The sequence below is a fragment of the Coregonus lavaretus genome, assembly GCF_964263955.1.
Source record: "Coregonus lavaretus genome assembly, chromosome: 13".
NCBI classification, from domain to species: domain Eukaryota; kingdom Metazoa; phylum Chordata; class Actinopteri; order Salmoniformes; family Salmonidae; genus Coregonus; species Coregonus lavaretus.
In genome coordinates, this window is record NC_140000.1 from 2,415,725 (window position 1) to 2,436,999 (window position 21,275).

Here is a 21,275-nt window from a genome sequence, read left to right on the forward strand (position 1 = left end):
TGATCATTGTTATGTTTTGTACGTCACAGCCAATCAACCTATAAACATGGACCAATGCACGATGGACCGTGAGAATAGTGAGTCTTTTTGTCCTCGACCTATTTCTATAACTATCCACTTAATTATGAAAAATATCCATCCCGTATTAATACTGATTTCATTGAATTTTAGTGGAGCTTGTTGGTGTTACCCACGTTTTGGATGCCATCACGTTCTGGGCACAGGTAGTTAAGCTACACGTGGCACATCTCACTGTTGAAGTAATTAGGACTTTGGTTGAAAATTTCACCTGTTGATTGATTCATTTGATTTACACAAGAACACCCAAGAAATCTATATACAGCATATCCACATGGCTCATTGTTTTGTGTCCTAGAATGTCAATGAAGGTCAAGCCATTGAAAAAATGACCAATGCCATGGCAGCCAAATGCCCAACGGCCCAAAGGTTACTTGGAAGTCCCAATCCTCAGAAGGTAAAGGAAGGTAGACGCTAAACGTGGAGAGATGGAGAAGAGTGAGACTATTACCATTGGATCTATACATTGCATCCATCTTGTGTTTCCGTCTAGATTTATGGGACAGTCTTCTCTGAGGATAGCTGTTGGTACAGGGGCAAGGTCCTGCAGCAGACTGAGGGTGTGAGTCAATTAGTGTCTGGATGCTTCCCACATGGCACCTTATTCCCTATATAGTACACTACTTTTGACCAGAGCCCTATGGGTAATTTGGGACGCGCTGATCCTCTCGCTGTCTGGAAAAGCCTACAGTACATGATGTGAGGGGGATTATCAGAATACCTTCATTCTGACACATCAAACATGATCTGTCTGTATCCACCTGAGGCTGTGCTGATGAGATCCTGGTTTGGAAGTTAAGTGGTTGGACAGGTAGTAGATTTAGACTGATTTGGAATTGCAGCTGGCGTGTAACCCCCCCAGGCCTTAGCACTGCAGGCTGTTGTGCTGACTGATGTCAGGAGACTGTGGTGCTGACTGATGTGAGGCTGACTGATGTGAGGAGGCTGTGGTGCTGACTGAGGTGAGGAGGCTGTTGTGCTGACTGACGTGAGGAGGCTGTGGTGCTGACTGATGTGAGGAGGCTGTGGTGCTGACTGACGTGAGGAGGCTGTGGTGCTGATTGACGTGAGGAGGCTGTGGTGCTGACTGACGTGAGGAGGCTGTGGTGCTGACTGACGTGAGGAGGCTGTGGTGCTGACTGACGTGAGGAGGCTGTGGTGCTGACTGACGTGAGGAGGCTGTTGTGCTGACTGACGTGAGGAGGCTGTGGTGCTGACTGACGTGGGGAGGCTGTGGTGCTGACTGACGTGAGGAGGCTGTTGTGCTGACTGACGTGAGGAGGCTATGGTGCTGACTTTTCTAAACGTGCTTACATGTTTTTCATTTTCTGAAGACAAATATCAAGATCCAAACAGGTGAGATGATTCGGTAGGCCTACTGTAAATTAAATTATATTTGGTCTTTTTCCACGGTAACTTCATGGAAAACATCTGTTTTTTAGAAGAAAAAAAATCTCAAAAAAATTGAATTTATAAATCGATAGATTTCACTTTGGCCTAGCGTAGCCATGCATGCTAGCGCATGATCATTGTTATGTTTTGTACGTCACAGCCAATCAACCTATAAACATGGACCAATGCACGATGGACCGTGAGAATAGTGAGTCTTTTTGTCCTCGACCTATTTCTATAACTATCCACTTAATTATGAAAAATATCCATCCCGTATTAATACTGATTTCATTGAATTTTAGTGGAGCTTGTTGGTGTTACCCACGTTTTGGATGCCATCACGTTCTGGGCACAGGTAGTTAAGCTACACGTGGCACATCTCACTGTTGAAGTAATTAGGACTTTGGTTGAAAATTTCACCTGTTGATTGATTCATTTGATTTACACAAGAACACCCAAGAAATCTATATACAGCATATCCACATGGCTCATTGTTTTGTGTCCTAGAATGTCAATGAAGGTCAAGCCATTGAAAAAATGACCAATGCCATGGCAGCCAAATGCCCAACGGCCCAAAGGTTACTTGGAAGTCCCAATCCTCAGAAGGTAAAGGAAGGTAGACGCTAAACGTGGAGAGATGGAGAAGAGTGAGACTATTACCATTGGATCTATACATTGCATCCATCTTGTGTTTCCGTCTAGATTTATGGGACAGTCTTCTCTGAGGATAGCTGTTGGTACAGGGGCAAGGTCCTGCAGCAGACTGAGGGTGTGAGTCAATTAGTGTCTGGATGCTTCCCACATGGCACCTTATTCCCTATATAGTACACTACTTTTGACCAGAGCCCTATGGGTAATTTGGGACGCGCTGATCCTCTCGCTGTCTGGAAAAGCCTACAGTACATGATGTGAGGGGGATTATCAGAATACCTTCATTCTGACACATCAAACATGATCTGTCTGTATCCACCTGAGGCTGTGCTGATGAGATCCTGGTTTGGAAGTTAAGTGGTTGGACAGGTAGTAGATTTAGACTGATTTGGAATTGCAGCTGGCGTGTAACCCCCCCAGGCCTTAGCACTGCAGGCTGTTGTGCTGACTGATGTCAGGAGACTGTGGTGCTGACTGATGTGAGGCTGACTGATGTGAGGAGGCTGTGGTGCTGACTGAGGTGAGGAGGCTGTTGTGCTGACTGACGTGAGGAGGCTGTGGTGCTGACTGATGTGAGGAGGCTGTGGTGCTGACTGACGTGAGGAGGCTGTGGTGCTGATTGACGTGAGGAGGCTGTGGTGCTGACTGACGTGAGGAGGCTGTGGTGCTGACTGACGTGAGGAGGCTGTGGTGCTGACTGACGTGAGGAGGCTGTGGTGCTGACTGACGTGAGGAGGCTGTTGTGCTGACTGACGTGAGGAGGCTGTGGTGCTGACTGACGTGGGGAGGCTGTGGTGCTGACTGACGTGAGGAGGCTGTTGTGCTGACTGACGTGAGGAGGCTATGGTGCTGACTTTTCTAAACGTGCTTACATGTTTTTCATTTTCTGAAGACAAATATCAAGATCCAAACAGGTGAGATGATTCGGTAGGCCTACTGTAAATTAAATTATATTTGGTCTTTTTCCACGGTAACTTCATGGAAAACATCTGTTTTTTAGAAGAAAAAAAATCTCAAAAAAATTGAATTTATAAATCGATAGATTTCACTTTGGCCTAGCGTAGCCATGCATGCTAGCGCATGATCATTGTTATGTTTTGTACGTCACAGCCAATCAACCTATAAACATGGACCAATGCACGATGGACCGTGAGAATAGTGAGTCTTTTTGTCCTCGACCTATTTCTATAACTATCCACTTAATTATGAAAAATATCCATCCCGTATTAATACTGATTTCATTGAATTTTAGTGGAGCTTGTTGGTGTTACCCACGTTTTGGATGCCATCACGTTCTGGGCACAGGTAGTTAAGCTACACGTGGCACATCTCACTGTTGAAGTAATTAGGACTTTGGTTGAAAATTTCACCTGTTGATTGATTCATTTGATTTACACAAGAACACCCAAGAAATCTATATACAGCATATCCACATGGCTCATTGTTTTGTGTCCTAGAATGTCAATGAAGGTCAAGCCATTGAAAAAAATGACCAATGCCATGGCAGCCAAATGCCCAACGGCCCAAAGGTTACTTGGAAGTCCCAATCCTCAGAAGGTAAAGGAAGGTAGATGCTAAACATGGAGAGATGGAGAAGAGTGAGACTATTACCATTGGATCTATACATTGCATCCATCTTGTGTTTCCATCTAGATTTATGGGACAGTCTTCTCTGAGGATAGCTGTTGGTACAGGTGCAAGGTCCTGCAGCAGACTGAGGGTGTGAGTCAATGAGTGTCTGGATGCTTCCCACATGGCACCTTATTCCCTATATAGTACACTACTTTTGACCAGAGCCCTATGGGTAATTTGGGACACGCTGATCCTCTCGCTGTCTGGAAAAGCCTACAGTACATGATGTGAGGGGGATTATCAGAATACCTTCATTCTGACACATCAAACATGATCTGTCTGTATCCACCTGAGGCTGTGCTGATGAGATCCTGGTTTGGAAGTTAAGTGGTTGGACAGGTAGTAGATTTAGACTGATTTGGAATTGCAGCTGGCGTGTAACCCCCCCAGGCCTTAGCACTGCAGGCTGTTGTGCTGACTGATGTCAGGAGACTGTGGTGCTGACTGATGTGAGGCTGACTGATGTGAGGAGGCTGTGGTGCTGACTGACGTGAGGAGGCTGTTGTGCTGACTGACGTGAGGAGGCTGTTGTGCTGACTGACGTGAGGAGGCTGTGGTGCTGACTGGTGTGAGGCTGACTGAGGTGAGGAGGCTGTTGTGCTGACTGACGTGAGGAGGCTGTGGTGCTGACTGACGTGAGGAGACTGTGGTGCTGACTGACGTGAGGAGGCTGTTGTGCTGACTGACGTGAGGAGGCTGTTGTGCTGACTGACGTGAGGAGGCTGTGGTGCTGACTGACGTGAGGAGGCTGTTGTGCTGACTGACGTGAGGAGGCTATGGTGCTGACTGACGTGAGGAGGCTGTGGTGCTGACTGACGTGAGGAGGCTGTGGTGCTGACTGACGTGAGGAGGCTGTGGTGCTGACTGACGTGAGGAGGCTGTGGTGCTGACTGACGTGAGGAGGCTGTGGTGCTGACTGACGTGAGGAGGCTGTGGTGCTGACTGGTGTGATTGTGTATGCAACTTGTCTTTAAAATATTTTATATATTTTTATATATATTTTTTTATATATTGTTTCCAAATGGTACCCTATTCCCTATAGTGCACTACTTTTGACCAAATCCCTATGGGCCCTGGTCCAAGGTAGTAGACTATATATGGAATAGGATGTCATTTGGGACGCCACCTATGACATTCCGATCTCCGTCTCGTGTCCAGTTTCACGTGTCCTACATTGACTATGGGAACACAGAGTTTGTCTGTCGGTCAGCTCTGGTGGAGCTGCCAGAGGATCTACAGGCACCTTGTCTGGCCAAGAAGTACACGTTCTGGGGCTTCCATGTGTCCAGTGACCAAGACTCAGCACATTTCCAGCAGGTAAGACTTGGCCTACTCTGTTCCTCTCCATGCACTGTCATTAATGTCTATGTGGAAATATGCCAGGTCCCCCTCGCAAAGTAGGTTTCTTATCTCAAGGGTTAGTGTTCAGTATTTGGTCACGTATGTGTGAATGGGCTGACACATTCTGATGTATTTTGAATACAGTCCTTCTGCTCACAAAATGTGTATTGTCGTGTTGTGCTCTTTAGGGAAAGGCCTTCCTTCAGAATCTGATCTATGGGAAGAAGGTGCGCATCCAGAAGAAGTCTGTCTGTTTCGACGGGACCATCCTGGTCCAGGCTTTTCAGGGGAACCTGGACATCGGTGAAGAGGTCCTCAACCCTCCATATGTGTTGTTTTTATGTCCTGTAAGGAGTTTTTATGACTCAAGGCACATTTTGAAAACTGACAATAAAATGCTCTTTTAGGTTTTGAAGATGAAGTTTGCCAAGTTCACCCTCCCGGGGAGTAACCGTGAGAGCCCCATGTCTGTGCAGGCCCTGCAGGAGTCCCCTTGCCTGTGGCCTCAGCGGGTGTTGGACTGGGCTGGCCCCCAGGGGGACGGGGACATGCCTGGCTCTACAGTCTGCATGCCCAGACTACGGCCTGCTTTCCCCGACCAGAGACACCGGTCTGTCTGTTCCTCCTGGGATAATGAAGTAAGACACCGGTCTGTCTAGGACTGTGTTTTCTAGCTGTTCCTCTGGGATCCCCAGGACTGGACATGTTTTGTTCCAGCCCAGCACTAGCACAGCTGATGCAACTAATCAAGGCCAAGGGCTTCATGAGTAGTTGAATCAGGTGTGCTAGCAGGGGCCTGTGCTTCCAGACTTTTTTTTTTCACTTGAAATGAGTAATCCTGTGATGTGAATGGTATTGGTGGCGGGAAGTAGCTTTGGGGATTTAACATGATAAGCTGCTGGAGTGGGGATTGACTCTTCTGTTTAGGCTGTTGATAGTTTAAACTGAGAATGGAGCCAATACAATAGAATCAACATGGTGTGTGTGAGCCAGACAATACAATAGAATCAACATGGTGTGTGTGAGGAGAAACATGAATACCGTTACATAGCCACCTTGTTACTTTTGCAGCATGTTTATATAAAGACTGTTTAGAGATGTAGGGGTTGCAACAAGTTATTGGGGTTGTTTGTATTAGTGATCACTAACTGGGGTTTTCATCCTCTGACTGGCTGCATCCCAAATGGTACCCTATTACCTATATACTCCATTACCTTTGACCAGAGCCATATTACCCATATACAGTATAGGAAATGGGGTCCAAAATGGCACCCCATTTCCTATATCCTATTCCCTAAATAGAGCACTACCTTTGACCAGGGCCCATGGGGGCAAAAGTAGTCCTTCATATAGGGAATAGGGTGGAGCAGCCTTGTGTTTTAACTCCTGCTCAGGGAGAAGAGCAAGGCCACAGCCCAGCATGCTGCCAACCTAGTGAAGAAGAAGAAGAAGGACCGGGAGATGGTGGAGGACAACCAGAGGCTGACGGCAGAACGAGATGCCCAGCAACAGAACAACCAGCGCAGGGAGGACCAGCTGAGAGACAGCCTCTCAGAGCTCCAGGTTGAACAAAGAGTGGAGAGATACACACACACAGCAAGCTTTCCAGGACATTGGTTATGTATGAGTATCGTCTTGTGTTGTCGTAATTTCAGAAGTTGAAAGAGGAGACTGCGAATTATGCCAAAGAGGCAGAGAGATGGAAGACGGAGAGGAACACACTCCAGAACCAATCAGAGCAGCTGGAGAAACACCTGCAAGATGCCAAACAGGAAGTGCAGGTGAGACTGGTGTCGTAGGGAGCAGATGTCTACTAGTCAATAGGCCCTGAACACCTGCTCACATTCAACCCTCACCACAGCACAGTAACGAGTCAACATTCAACCCTCGCCACAGCACATTAACGAGTCAACATTCAAACCTCACCACAGCACATTAACGAGTCAACGTTCAACCCTCACCACAGCACATTAACGAGTCAACGTTCAACCCTCAGCACACCTAATCTATGGATTTCACATGACTGGAAATACAGATATGCATTTGTTGGTAACAGATACCTTTAAAAAAAGGTAGAGGCGTGGTGGATCAGAAAACCAGTCAGTATCTGGTGTGACCACTATTTGCCTCATGCAGCACGACATCTCCTTCGCATAGAGTTGATCAGGCTGTTGATTGTGGCCTGTAGAATGTTGTCCCTCTCCTCTTCAATGGCTATGAGAAGTTGCTGGATATTGGCGGGAACTAGAACACGCTGTCGTACACACTGATCCAGATCATCCCACACATGCTCAATGGGTGACATGTCTGGTAAGTATGAGGCCATGGAAGAACTGGGACATTTTCAGCTTCCAGGAATTGTGTACAGATCCTTGCAACATGGGGCCGTGCATTATCATGCTGAAACATGAGGTGATGGCAGCAGATGAATGGCACGACAATGGGCCTCAGGATCTCGTCAGGGTATCTCTGTGTCTTCAAATTGCCATAGATAAAATGCAATTGTGTTCGTTGTCTGTAGCTTATGCCTGCCACAATGGGCACTCTGTTCACAATGTTGATATCAGCAAACCGCTCACTCACACGACACCATGTGCCCGGTACAGTTGAAACCGGGATTCATCCGTGAAGACCACACTTCTCCAGTGTGCCAGTGGCCATCAAAGGTGAGCATTTGCCCACTGAAGTCGGTTACGACACCGAACTGGTCAGGTCGAGACCCTGGTGAGGATGACGAGCACGCAGATGCGCTTCCCTGAGACAGTTTCTGACAGTTTGTGCAGAAATTCTTCGGTTGTGTAAACCCACAGTTTCATCAGGTGAGGAAGCCGGATGTGGAGGTCCTGGGCTGGCATGGTTACACGATGTCTGTGGTTGTGAGGCCGGTTGGACGTACTGCCAAATTCTCTAAAACGACATTGGCTTATGGTAGAGAAATGAACATTACATTCTCTGGCAACAGCTCTGGTGGACATTCCTGCAGTCAGCATGCCAATTGCACGCTCCCTCAATACTTGAGACATCTGTGGCATTGTGTTGTGTGACAAAACTGCACATTTTAGAGTGGCCTTTTATTGTCCCCAGCACAAGGTGCACCTGTATAATAATCATGCTGTTTAATCCGCTTCTTGCTATGCCACACCTGTCAGGTAGATGGATTATCTTGGCAAACGTGAAATGCTCACTAACATCGACGTAAACAAATTTGTGCACATAATCTGACAGAAATAAGCTTTTTGTGCGTATGGAAAATTTCTGGGATCTTTTTATTTCAACTCATGAAACATGGGACCAACACATTACATGTTGCGTTTATATTTTTGTTCAGTATATAATGCAAATGTTTGGCTTAGTGCTCAACGATGTTTTTTGTTGTTGGCAAGGTCGTAAGTGTGGAAGGGACATGGTAATGCAGGAATTAGGTTTTAAAGGGATAGACATGTTCCTTCTTATGAACATCGTTAAATCTCTGAGATGTTTCCCAAAACCAGTGTTAGTAAAATTGCACTTGAAAACTCACTTTATAGAACAGCTAATTGCGTGGTTAGATTATTCTTTGCCCTTCCCCGTCACTTTATATACAGAAGATCTCTACTAAACATATAATCAAGCAGTTTATCTGTCTCTCTGTGACCGCTGATAACTTGGGAACGAAGTTGACTACAAATACAAAGTTGCCAATGTCTTTGCAATTGAACAAGCAAAAGATAGAAATATGCTTAAAATGAAAACCGAGATGACTGCATTAAAATAAATGCAGTAAGCTGATATATTTCAATCATATTTAAATAAATGTAATGTTCAGTCAATTGAGTTCTGTTTGTAGGCTACATGGTCTTTCAGTTTTGCCTCAATATATTTAATGTGTAACAACGTGCGTAATGATGCGCCAAATGAATCTGTGATTGAGTGCATTATGGAATAAGCCGCCTCAATATTTGCAGCCATTATGTGATAATATCTCTAAGAACTGATCTATCATCAGGATTGTAGAATAATTCTGTTAAGGTAAGATTTGAATGGAGAAAAGCTGATCACCCACACTGGGCAGAGATGTCAGTTCAAAGTCTAGTTTTGATTTACATTTGGTTGAGTTGTCAACTAACTATGTCACCATGTCTTTGGATTTAGGTTAAAAGTTGGGTGAAAAAAAGACTGAATGCCCTTACATTGATGACTTTTTGAAAATCTAATCAGTTTTCCATGTTGATTCAACTTCTTCACATTGATTTTTTTTTTTGGGGTTGAAATGATGTAGAAACAATGTTGATTCAACCAGTGGGCAGAGAGCAGCCTTTCTTTCGATCCTATCAGTATCAACACATGCTCCAATGCACTCGTTCTGCGTGGTGTTTTGGGAAACGCATATAACGTCTGCGGCCGTTGCAGGAAAGATGCATCGTTAAAACACTTGTAAACACTTGTAAGCCTAAGTTCCGTCACTATGGGGAAGCCGGGCCTTAGCATGAATGTTATGAAAGACTGAAGGAACGTGAAGGTAGATAATGTGGCTAATGTCCTCATTAGCAGCATAAACAATGTAGCCAGTGTCTTGTGGATTTATTCCTCGTGTCACCATTTCAATGTTTTATTAAAAAATTTAAATAAATGTTTCTTTAACTCCTGTATTGTTGGAAAAGGATCCGTAAGTAAGCATTTCACTGTCAGTCTACACCTGTTGTTTCCAAAGCATGGGACAAATACGATTTGATTTGTGCTACTGTGTGTGTCTTTGTTCTACTGTGGTGTTTTGAATGCTTCTCCCTGTGTTTTAGGCTATAAGGGGAGAGTTAAAGAAGAAGGAGAAGCAAGTGGATAAGCCCCTGGACTCGGTGGTGGCGGAACAGTTCTGTCGACTGGCTGAGAGAGTCGATTCTCTGAGAGGATTAAGGTACTGCGATGGTTGCAAATGGCGCCCTATATAGTGCACTCTGGTCAAATGGGAATGAGGTGCCATTTGGGATGCAACCAGATGATGCAATGCCATTTTCGGACTTTTCCCCACACCTCTCGAATAGGGATTTTTTGATGATACAATAACGAAAATGAAGTAACTAAATGTTTTTAACTTTCTTTTTTTATAATTCAACTTTTCACATTGAGCTACCCTTACTTTCTTTTGATTGCATTAGTGTGGTTTCATTTCTACTGGACAGAGAGAGAAACCCAGGTAACACGGATAGTGACAGCCTTACGGAGTCTATCAACGTTGTCATAAACAACAGCATCTCTGCTCCGGTTGCCATGGAGAAGCTTGAGTCGGCATGGAGAGACTACAGCCTGGCTCAGGAGAAACTCAAGGCCTGTCAGAGGGTCAATCTGCATCCTGCTGTTAAAGGATCCGTCCCAAATGGCACCCTATGCCCTATTTAGTGCACTACTTTTGACCAGGGCCCATAGTGGTCTGGTCGGAAGTAGTGCACTAAATCTGGAATAGGGTGCCATTTGGGACACAACCAATGACACGTCTCTTCAGATCAGAATACAGTTTGTCATCAGTGAAATGACCATGTTTTGGCGTCCATTTTGCAGGAGCAGCTTGGGGATCTGATAGACAAGCGGAATAAGGTGCGAGGTGTTCTGGCTGCCGCGGTGGAGTCCTTCCTTCAGGAGGCTAAGTGTTTGCCAGTCAGACAACGCATGGACAAACTGGAGGTACTGAAGATGAAAACTCTGATGCTGTCATCTGAATACTTTTTCATTCAAAATATTTGGATTGGCGTTATATCAAGGCTATCAGCTGAACATGCTCTGCTGCATTAACAGCTAAGAATGTGCCCCAAATGGCTCCCTATTCCCTTACAGTGCACTATTTTTGACCATGCTCTGGTCAAAAGTAGTGCACTATACAGGGTATTATTTGGGACTCATGCTATAATCAAGCTGTTGTTACCCATGTGTCTGTGTTACAGGAGGTGAGCTCTTCCCTGACTGCAGTGTTTGGTCCAGTCTCTATGGAGGAGGATGTTGGAGAGCAGGCCTTTGAGCAGTACTACCAGTGGAGGACTCAGAGGAGTCGTCTCACCGGCTCTGTCAGAGACGGGACGGACAAGGCCCTCAAGGCCCTGTGCACCTGGTCAGAGAACGTTGGCAAGGTACAGAATGACCCGGTACCGCTTTGGTTTGGGTGAACAGGATGAAGAACCTTTAAAAAACAGTGGGTTTATTTCTCCCAAGCTTTTGTGTGTATTTTGAAGGGTGGGTATGGGAAACTGTTTATTTTTACCAAAGTGATTTGAAGATATGCCCACAGAAAATTATTTGACATGTAATACTTCTCAAGTGGTCTTCCTGTTCTTCCTGGGTATGCAACTTTACACAGATTCAGCCTAGTCGTGGACTAATAAACAGTGTTTCTCCATTGAAAGTGCTTTTTAGTTAAGGATTGGGATTGTCCAGGAAATCCTAATCCTCCAATGTCCCTTCCGTTTTTCTGCCTGTCTGCTAAGACAGTGGTGAGTGTGAATGACATAGTGGACGGAGTGAATGAGCTGCTGAATCAGGCAGAGATCAACGTGGCCAAGGAGATGGACTCTTCCCTGTCAGTCGGGGTGAGTTTGACCACGTACCAAATGGCACCCTTTTCCCTTTTTTATAGTGCACTACATTTGACAAGAGCCCATATTTCATCTGTCCACCCCTACGTGACAGTGAGTCTTATGGTGCTTCAAAGACAACTGGACGATGTCAAAACATGACGTCGGTGATCTTCAGGTCGGAAAGTTGGAGCTTTTAGAAAGATGTCAGAGTTTCCAACTTGGAATTCCCGAGTTGGATGACTGTTCAAAACTACTAGCTCATCATCGTGCTGTTGTTTACTCAACAGGAGCAGAACCATGAGACCAATGCTTTCCACAAAGTCATGCAGCACATCCAGAGTGAGCAACATCTGCTGAGTGACATTATGGAGAAGGATCTGCTGAACACAAAGGTGAGGGAATTGTTTTAGGTGTTTAAAGTGTTTAATTCCAAGATTTTCCAGAAATCAAGGTTGGAAGTTTCCCAGAATTGAGAGGGAATAAGCAGGAAATCCAGAATCATCCAACCAGGATTTCTGGAAAACTAGGAATTTGGGGAAAGTTTCCCTTAATTTTGCCTAACCCTAATCTGAGTGGATCTTGCTGTTTGTCCTAACCATATACAGTGGGGAGAACAAGTATTTGATACACTGCCGATTTTGCAGGTTTTCCTACTTACAAAGCATGTAGAGATCTGTAATTTTTATCACAGGTACACTTCAACTGTGAGAGACAGAATCTAAAACAAAAATCCAGAAAATCACATTGTATGATTTTTAAGTAATTAATTTGCATTTTATTGCATGACATAAGTATTTGATCACCTACCAACCAGTAAGAAATCCGGCTCTCACAGACCTGTTAGTTTTTCTTTAAGAAGCCCTCCTGTTCTCCACTCATTACCTGTATTAACTGCACCTGTTTGAACTCGTTACCTGTATAAAAGACACCTGTCCACACACTCAATCAAACAGACTCCAACCTCTCCACAATGCCAAAGACCAGAGAGCTGTGTGAGGACATCAGGGATAACATTGTAGACCTGCACAAGGCTGGGATAGGCTACAGGACAATAGGCAAGCAGCTTGGTGAGAAGGCAACAACTGTTGGCGCAATTATTAGAAAATGGAAGAAGTTCAAGATGACGGTCAATCACCCTCGGTCTGGGGCTCCATGCAAGATCTCACCTCGTGGGGCATCAATGATCATGAAGAAGGTGAGGGATCAGCCCAGAACTACACGGCAGGACCTGGTCAATGACCTGAAGAGAACTGGGACCACAGTCTCAAAGAAAACCATTAGTAACACACTACGCCGTCATGGATTAAAATTCTGCAGCGCACGCAAGGTCCCCCTGCTCAAGCCAGCGCATGTCCAGGCCCGTCTGAAGTTTGCCAATGACCATCTGGATGATCCAGAGGAGGAATGGGAGAAGGTCATGTGGTCTGATGAGACAAAAATAGAGCTTTTTGGTCTAAACTCCACTTGCCGTGTTTGGAGGAAGAAGAAGGATGAGTACAACCCCAAGAACACCATCCCAACCGTGAAGCATGGAGGTGGAAACATCATTCTTTGGGGATGCTTTTCTGCAAAGGGGACAGGACGACTGCACCGTATTGAGGGGAGGATGGATGGGGCCATGTATCGCAAGATCTTGGCCAACAACCTCCTTCCCTCAGTAAGAGCATTGAAGATGGGTCGTGGCTGGGTCTTCCAGCATGACAACGACCCGAAACACACAGCCAGGGCAACTAAGGAGTGGCTCCATAAGAAGCATCTCAAGGTCCTGGAGTGGCCTAGCCAGTCTCCAGACCTGAACCCAATAGAACATCTTTGGAGGGAGCTGAAAGTCCGTATTGCCCAGCGACAGCCCCGAAACCTGAAGGATCTGGAGAAGGTCTGTATGGAGGAGTGGGCCAAAATCCCTGCTGCAGTGTGTGCAAATCTGGTCAAGACCTACAGGAAACGTATTGACTGTGTAATTGCAAACAAAGGTTTTTTTACCAAATATTAAGTTCTGCTTTTCTGATGTATCAAATACTTATGTCATGCAATAAAATGCTAATTAATTACTTAAAAATCATACAATGTGATTTTCTGGATTTTTGTTTTAGATTCCGTCTCTCACAGTTGAAGTGTACCTCATATGGCTCTGGCCAATTGGGCGTCTATTACAAGAATGCTAACAAAATTAGCACAAGTAATTGCGAATTTCCATGGAGGCTGCTAGCTATATATGCTAACGAGGTCAAACTAAAATAAAGTAATTGCAAAGACAGGCAATCAGCTCAAAGTTATACATTTATAGGTAGAAGCTATCAAATGTCATTTTTGGTGAGTTTGGACATTTCCAAGTGAATGTGAGCAAGAGACATTGTGCAAATGAACAAAGTTTTGACGCATGCTTGTCTGAAGGAAGAACAGTACTGTGTACACACTGTCTGTGTGGAGTTTGGTCGCTAGGGCAACGGGCCTGCCTGCTCTGCTTGGAGAAGATAGGGGAGGAGAAAAAACACAAGGGAATCAAGCTGCAGTGGCAGCTGTACAAATAACTCATCCAAAAGGGCTTTGACTTCTCAAACACGGCAAAAAGCTAACACAATATGATGCCCCTTTGCCTTATTAATTCAGCCATTTACTTAGATAACTAGCAAGTAAAACTAAGGGGTCACCCTAATGCAGAATTGTATGCTTTTAACGCAGGGAAAAAAACGACAAGAAATATCTTGCTGCATCTCGTAAACGCAGATTAAAAATGCTTCTAATTGTAATTTCTGCTCAGCATCAAACTAATATCGTGCTTTAGTTGTACTTCTCCACTGGGATGAGAATTCACCAACGGGCATTCTATAAGCAGACAGCGCTCTGACTGATGTCTAGCTACGTTTCTCAGGTACTTTTCTTAGTGTAGCCAGACCACATTTCTCCAGTAAAATGCAAGATTAACTTTAAGCAAAACATTAGGACATTTATCTGGCTCCATTCTTTCTATGATAAAGATTAGAAATATGATGGCCATGCATCATTTTTGGCAACAACAAAAAAGGCCTTGCTTTTTCATTAAGCTCATTTACTTGTGTGGCTGCCAGCAAAATAGTGTTGCACTTCTGTTGTAAATGAAGCTATTTTCTGCCGAATGTGTTGCACTAATGTATTTTCTGTGAAAGAAACTATAGTTGCACGCCCCTGATCACTCTATTGAAGCAAAAAAAAAAACGGACTTTCAATATAAAACGTGATCCCTGTCAATACACAGCTGGATTCACCATCTCCCACTTTCTCCTGTTGTGCTATTTACAAACAAACACGTGACTGGCTCAACTGTTCTGAGGAACTACGCTAAGCTTCATAATGTTAAATAATGTGACCAGTGAAATAAAGAAAGTGATCTGCTTCCTCTCCTAAGGTAATGCACAAGTTGACCTCAGGTATTTACTTAAAGTAGCTACAAATATAAAAATGTATTGAAAAACTTAAACTTCCATTAAATAACATCGTCCTATCACTAAAATATGTACAAAAGCACAGACTTTGACCAGACTGCTCTGCACTAATACGATGGCTAAACATGCTGTAAATGACAAAAGTGGAGACATGGAGAACAGTTCTGTATTGAAAAACTTCCCCAAAAAATAGTTTCAACGGTATTGAAAAACCATTCCGTGGCTATTTCCAAATACCCCAGTATACGGTATACCGGCCAAGCCTATAGGATGCTATTTGGAACACAGTCACAGAACCGCTGGTTTGTCTGCGGAGGATACCCAGCTCATGTGCTCAATTTGTATAGTTATAATGGCCGAATGATTTCCTGTGAATAGAGTAGAAGGATTATAGGAAATTGAGGTTATTAATGGTTTCTCCACTCTCAGGCTGAAGATATTGACCTAACAGAGATTCTGAAGAAGAAGGAAGAGATCGCTGAGACCAGAAACACTATTTTCCAGGAAATCAGTCAAGAAAGAAAAGAATATGTACTTTACATGTTCCAACATTGTTCTGTCATTCTAATTCTATCATTGATATGTTCTGTCATTCTAATTACAGTTGAAGTCGGAAGTTTACATACACCTTAGCCAAATACATTTAAACTCAGTTTTTCACAATTTCTGACATTTAATCCAAGTAAAAATTCCCTGTCTTGGGTCAGTTAGGATCACCACTTTTTTTAAGAATGTGAAATGTCAGAATAATAGTAGAGAGAATGATTGATTTCAGCTTTTTATTTATTTAATCACATTCCCAGTGGGTCAGAAGTTTACATGCACTCAGTTAGTATTTGGTAGCATTGTCTTTAAATTGTTTAACTTGGGTCAAACGATTCGGGTAGCCTTCCACAAGCTTCCCACAATAAGTTGGGTGAATTTTGGCCCATTCCTCCTGACAGAGCTGGTGTAACTGAGTCAGGTTTGTAGGCCTCCTTGCTCGCACACACTTTTTCAGTTCTGCCCACAGATTTTCTATAGGATTGAGGTCAGGGCTTTGTGATGGCCACTCCAATAACTTGACTTTGTTGTCCTTAAGCCATTTTGCCACAACTTTGGAAGTATGCTTGCGGTCATTGTCCATTTGGAAGACCCATTTGAGACTAAGCTTTAACTTCCTGACTGATGTCTTGAGATGTTGCTTCAATATATCCACATAATTTTCCTTCCTCATGATGCCATCTATTTTGTGAAGTGCACCAGTCCCTCCTGCAGCAAAGCACCCCCAGAGCATGATGCTGCCACCCCTGTGCATCATGCTCTGATTTGCACTTTTCGCACTAAAGTACGTTCATCTCTAGGAGACAGAACGCGTCTCCTTCCTGAGCGGTATGACGGCTGCGTGGTCCCATGGTGTTTATACTTGCATACTATTGTTTGTACAGATGAATGTGGTACCTTCAGGCATTTGGAAATTGCTCCCAAGGATGAACCAGACTTGTGGAGGTCTACAATTTCTTTTCTGAGGTCTTGGCTGATTTCTTCTGATTTTCCCATGATGTCAAGCAAAGAGGCAGTGAGTTTGAAGGTAGGCCTTGAAATACATCCACAGGTACACCTCCAATTGACTGACTCAAATGATGTCAATTAGCCTATCAGAAGCTTCTAAAGCCATGACATCATTTTCTGGAATTTTCCAAGCTATTTAAAGGCACAGTCAACTTAGTGTATGTAAACGTCTGACCCACTGGAATTGTGATACAGTGAATTATAAGTGAAATAATCTGTGTGTAAACAATTGTTGGAAAAATTACTTGTGTCATGCACAAAGTAGATGTCCTAACCGACTTGCCAAAACTATAGTTTGTTAACAAGAAATGTGTGGAGTGGTTGGAAAAAACGAGTTTTAATGACTCCAACCTAAGTGTATGTAAACTTCCGACTTCAACTGTATGTGTTCCAACTAAGTCTGGGAACACTTCCACACTTCTCATTAAATCAGTTCCACACATCACACCCCTCCCTAATAGCTGTGTCATGTTTGTCTTGTAGATGAAGCTCAGTGCTCTGGCTGAAGGCTGCTTTCCTGAGCTCCACCAGCTCTCCCCTGAGGCAGACATCCACAGCTACATGGTGAGCTACAGCCGGTGTCCTGACGGCTCCAACTATACCTCTGTAGAAGACCATATGGTCCCATTGTGCTGCAGTAGTATCCCCTAGTGTAAATCTGTGAAGGTGTCCAGTAATATTATTTCAGTGTGTTCCTAATTTACTATGTTATTTTCACACGTGTATTATCATTATTAGCCCGGCACCTACATCTTTCACAGACGTGCGTATGATGACGACAACCATTTTATACTAGTGTGTGTGACAGTAAAGGGGTGTGTGTGCAGAGCTCTGGAGGACTGGTGTTTAGGAGTCTGGACAGGGACATGTTTGATGCTGAGCCCATGAGGGAGCTGAGTGGACGCAGGCCTCTGGTCTGTACTGAGTTCCAGGGACAGAGGGTCATACTCAAGGTAACCCCTTTCTCACACACCTTTTAGGGTTGCGTCCCAAATAGCACCCTATTGTCTATATAGTGCACTACTTTTAACCAGGGGCTCATAGACCTCTGGTCAAAAGTTGTGCACTATATAGGAAATATGCTGCCATTTGGGAGGAAACCTCAAAGGTTAAGAAAACATAGTGTATATGTGAAACTCTCTGTCAGGCCCAAATGTGAGCCAACGTTTTGAAGCCAAATGAATGTTCTTTTTGGACATGTTCCTGTATTACTGCTCCTGTTTTAAAGACGTTTGATCACATTTAGTTCCAACTGAAAGAGACCCTGCTCTTTTGACGGAGGTTTAGTTGTTATCCTTATTGGTGGTTTGTGTCTGGTTTCCCTTTCAGGGTTACACTGTAAATGAGGAGGCAGAGGCCAGAGTGCTGGAGAGAACCACCCAGTTTCACCGAACCAGGACGCAGAGGGAGAGTCAGCCTGACTCTGGAATACTCCCTCTTCTGGCCCTGTTCTTTGGCAAGGTACTGCTCACTCAGCATCTCTGTCTAGACCCAATCACCTAAGCTTCATATACAGTGCATTCGGAAAGTATTCAGACCCCTTTACTTTTTCCACATTTTGTTACGTTACAGCCTTATTCTAAAATTGATTAAATAAATACAAATCCTCAGCTATTTACACACAATACCCCATAATGACAAAGCAAAAAAAAGCAAAGTACAGAACAAAGCAAAGTACAGAGAGATCCTTGATGGAAACCTGCTCCAGAGCGCTCAGGACCTCAGACTGGGGCGAAGGTTCACCTTCCAACAGGACAACAAACCTAAGCACACAGCCAAGACAACGCAGGAATGGCTTCGGGACAAGTCTCTGAATGTCCTTGAGTGACCCAGCCAGGGCCCGGACTTGAACCCGATCAAACATCTCTGGAGAGACCTGGAAATAGCTGTGCAGCGACACTCCACATCCAACCTGACAGAGCTTGAGAGGATCTGCAGAGAAGAATGGGAGAAACTCCCCAAATACGGGTGTGCCAAGCTTGTAGCGTTATATCCAAGAAGACTCGAGGCTGTAATCGCTGCCAAAGGTTCTTCAACAAAGTACTGAGTAAAGGGTCTAAATACTTATGTAAATGTAATATTTCAGTTCTTTATTTTTAATACATTTGCAAAAATGTCTAAACCTGTTTTTGCTTTGTCATTATGGGGTATTTTGTGTAGATTGAGGGTGGGGGAGGTGGAACTATAGCTCTGTATTGACATGATTGGTTGACGGTAGGTGGGGGCGGTACGTCCTCTATAAACACAAACTCACTTCCTTGATAACTTCCTTCACAATAGCTCTGCTAAGCGCAAGAATCATGAAAGCCCTGAAGTCTGTGGAGGCTGCATCACAGTAAATGCTGTACAGCCACTTCAGATGTCGGATTGACCATGCAGAGCCTTTTAAAGAGGTCTGTGTTCTCCATTTGTCATGATGTATGTTCTAGTACGAACCCTTCTCTTTCAGTCAGACCCTCTTGCCTATGTGATGGTGCCATACTTCCCCAATGGAAGTCTCTGGGCTGTTCAGGCTGCCAAACCCCTAACTGCCACAGTGAGTTTTCTCTGCTACCTTCTCCATATTTTACGATGAGGTTTACAAAATTCTGTTAACTTTCCCAAAATTTCCAGGTTTCCAGAAATCCCAGTTTGAGGATTCCTGGACTTTCCTTCTGATTCCTGGAATCTTCTAACAGAGTTTTCTTGAAAATCGGGCAATTTTGGAACCCTATTCACGTGCCCTTGTTTTGTGATAGTATAGCACATTGACCTACTGTCCCGTCTCTCCCATCAGGAGAGTGTGAAGGTGATGAGAGGAGTGGCCAGGGGGCTCCAGGCCCTCCACGCTGCAGGCATCACCCATGCCTCCCTCAACCCCAACAACGTGTTCGTCCTCCACCGACACCAAGGCATGGTGGGAGACTACGACTTCACAAAGACTCCTGTGAGTACCCTGTCCTCAACCCTAACTTACCACACACCGCTCTCGTCAAACAAAAAAAACATTCTTCCCCCCTCCATTTTAAATACACTGTATCTCATGCACCTTGGTTTCTTTTACACCTGTCTGAATGATTGCCATGTATGGTTGTTTCATGGTTTGATGTTGATTCCAGGTGCAGAGGGCAATGGACAGTGGGATGGTGACGGGCTCTATCAGCCTGGTGGCCCCAGAGCTCCGCCAGGCCCAAGGCACACCTCCTACTCCTGCCTGTGACTTGTACTCCTACGGCTGCCTGCTGTTCTGGGTAGAACACCTTCATGTTGCCCTCTCCGTAGATCAGCCCAGGTCTCTGTATAAAATAAGATGGATGGTCAAGCAGCTTTGAGACAGAGTAGAATACAGCAGGAATGTATGTGTTTTTAAGGGGTTTCGGGAGAAGCTCTTGACATGTCATACAGGAGAAAGCGTTTTCAAAAGTTAAATGATAACGTTGAATATTGATCAGGAGAAACTCTAGGAGATGTGAACAATAGACTTATTAACAATAAGCTCCCAGTAAGCAGTTGGGTCCATACCATTATTTTGTGGCATCAATAACGCTCTGTTTGCAGCTGCACGCCCAAGGGTTCAACTGTGATCTGGATAGTGGAAGAAGACTGGCCCTGGATATCAGCGGGGTGAAACTGGTTAGTAGCCCTGATAGCCTTTTCATGCTTTAATACATTTAGAATGCATTTTTATTTTTGCTCCCAAACTGCAGGTCTACCATGAGTAATTATGAGAATAATACATGTCATTTGTAACACGCTTTCCATTGAAAGACAATCACACAGTGTTAAAATGATGTTGTCCTCTTTGCCAGGAGGCCAAACTCCAGGCCCTGCTGTCTAAGCTGCTGGTGTGTGTTGGAAGACTGACTGCTGCTGAGACCCTGGCTGATGACTACTTCCTGTCTGACCAGTAACCAGGCAACCAGGAGCTAGTAGAGTAACCGGTACATACTGGGATAGTTTGGTTGACAGTTTTACTTTAATACTAGCATGGGTCATGTCTGTTTTAGCTAACATTCCACTCCGTGACATATGCCAAAGATGTTTAGCATGCCGGAGTGGAACAATGGCTAAACAGACTGGCACCCAGACTACTTCAATACTACAATGTTTTATTTGTTCTGTTGTTCTGCCAATGTAAAAGCACAGTTTAATTCTGTTTAGCTCTGTATTGTTTTCCTTTTTAAATGTTCTATTCAGTAATCGGGTGACGTCTTGCAGTTATCACTTTTTACAGTAAATAAAATGAGACGTTCTGAGAAGATCTGTATGGACCTGATCTCGTTTAGAACTCAAAAGGGAACAACCACCAGCACAATGCTTTCAGTTGTAAGAAGTTAGTTTGAGTTTTTGCTGCTATGTACTTTGTAACACTAGTTCTGTACTCTGTTGCTGACTGTCTCCTGACTTGCCTGATAGGGACGTTGTCAGCGCCAATCTACTGGAAAATCTCTGAAAATCCCCTGGAAAATTGTTATCATTACATGTTTTCTCACCCTTCACTTGTTGAAAAGCTATGGTTTGATTTTTGTGCCCACTATTTTCAAGAATGTTGAGTTGAGAGTAATTCGGACAAATCTTCATAAGAAGTTTTTTTTTTTGTCTGTTCTCTGTCTGTCAAAACACCAATGTTAATTTTGTACTTTTGCCTCATTCTTATAATTTGATTTCAAATCCAAACTACTGGAGACAA

The 21,275-nt window shown here is 44.2% G+C and overlaps 1 protein-coding gene across 1 annotated transcript; it reads left to right on the forward strand.

Moving 5' to 3' along the window:
• Nucleotides 1–406: 406 nt before the first annotated feature.
• Nucleotides 407–20,496, forward strand: stk31 (serine/threonine kinase 31; the record flags this gene model as incomplete). The annotated part of the gene is made up of 25 exons (XM_084174169.1): nucleotides 407–475; nucleotides 572–638; nucleotides 1,773–1,825; nucleotides 1,978–2,076; nucleotides 2,173–2,241; nucleotides 4,912–5,070; nucleotides 5,283–5,405; nucleotides 5,502–5,732; nucleotides 6,493–6,657; nucleotides 6,750–6,884; nucleotides 9,870–9,985; nucleotides 10,251–10,407; nucleotides 10,627–10,749; nucleotides 11,007–11,189; nucleotides 11,523–11,645; nucleotides 11,921–12,025; nucleotides 15,485–15,586; nucleotides 17,090–17,170; nucleotides 17,434–17,559; nucleotides 17,936–18,067; nucleotides 19,056–19,142; nucleotides 19,383–19,532; nucleotides 19,705–19,836; nucleotides 20,144–20,218; nucleotides 20,395–20,496. The coding sequence occupies 25 exons, from the start codon at nucleotides 407–409 to the stop codon at nucleotides 20,494–20,496; spliced, it is 2,964 nt and encodes a 987-aa protein (XP_084030295.1).
• Between the last annotated feature and the right edge of the window lie 779 nt (nucleotides 20,497–21,275).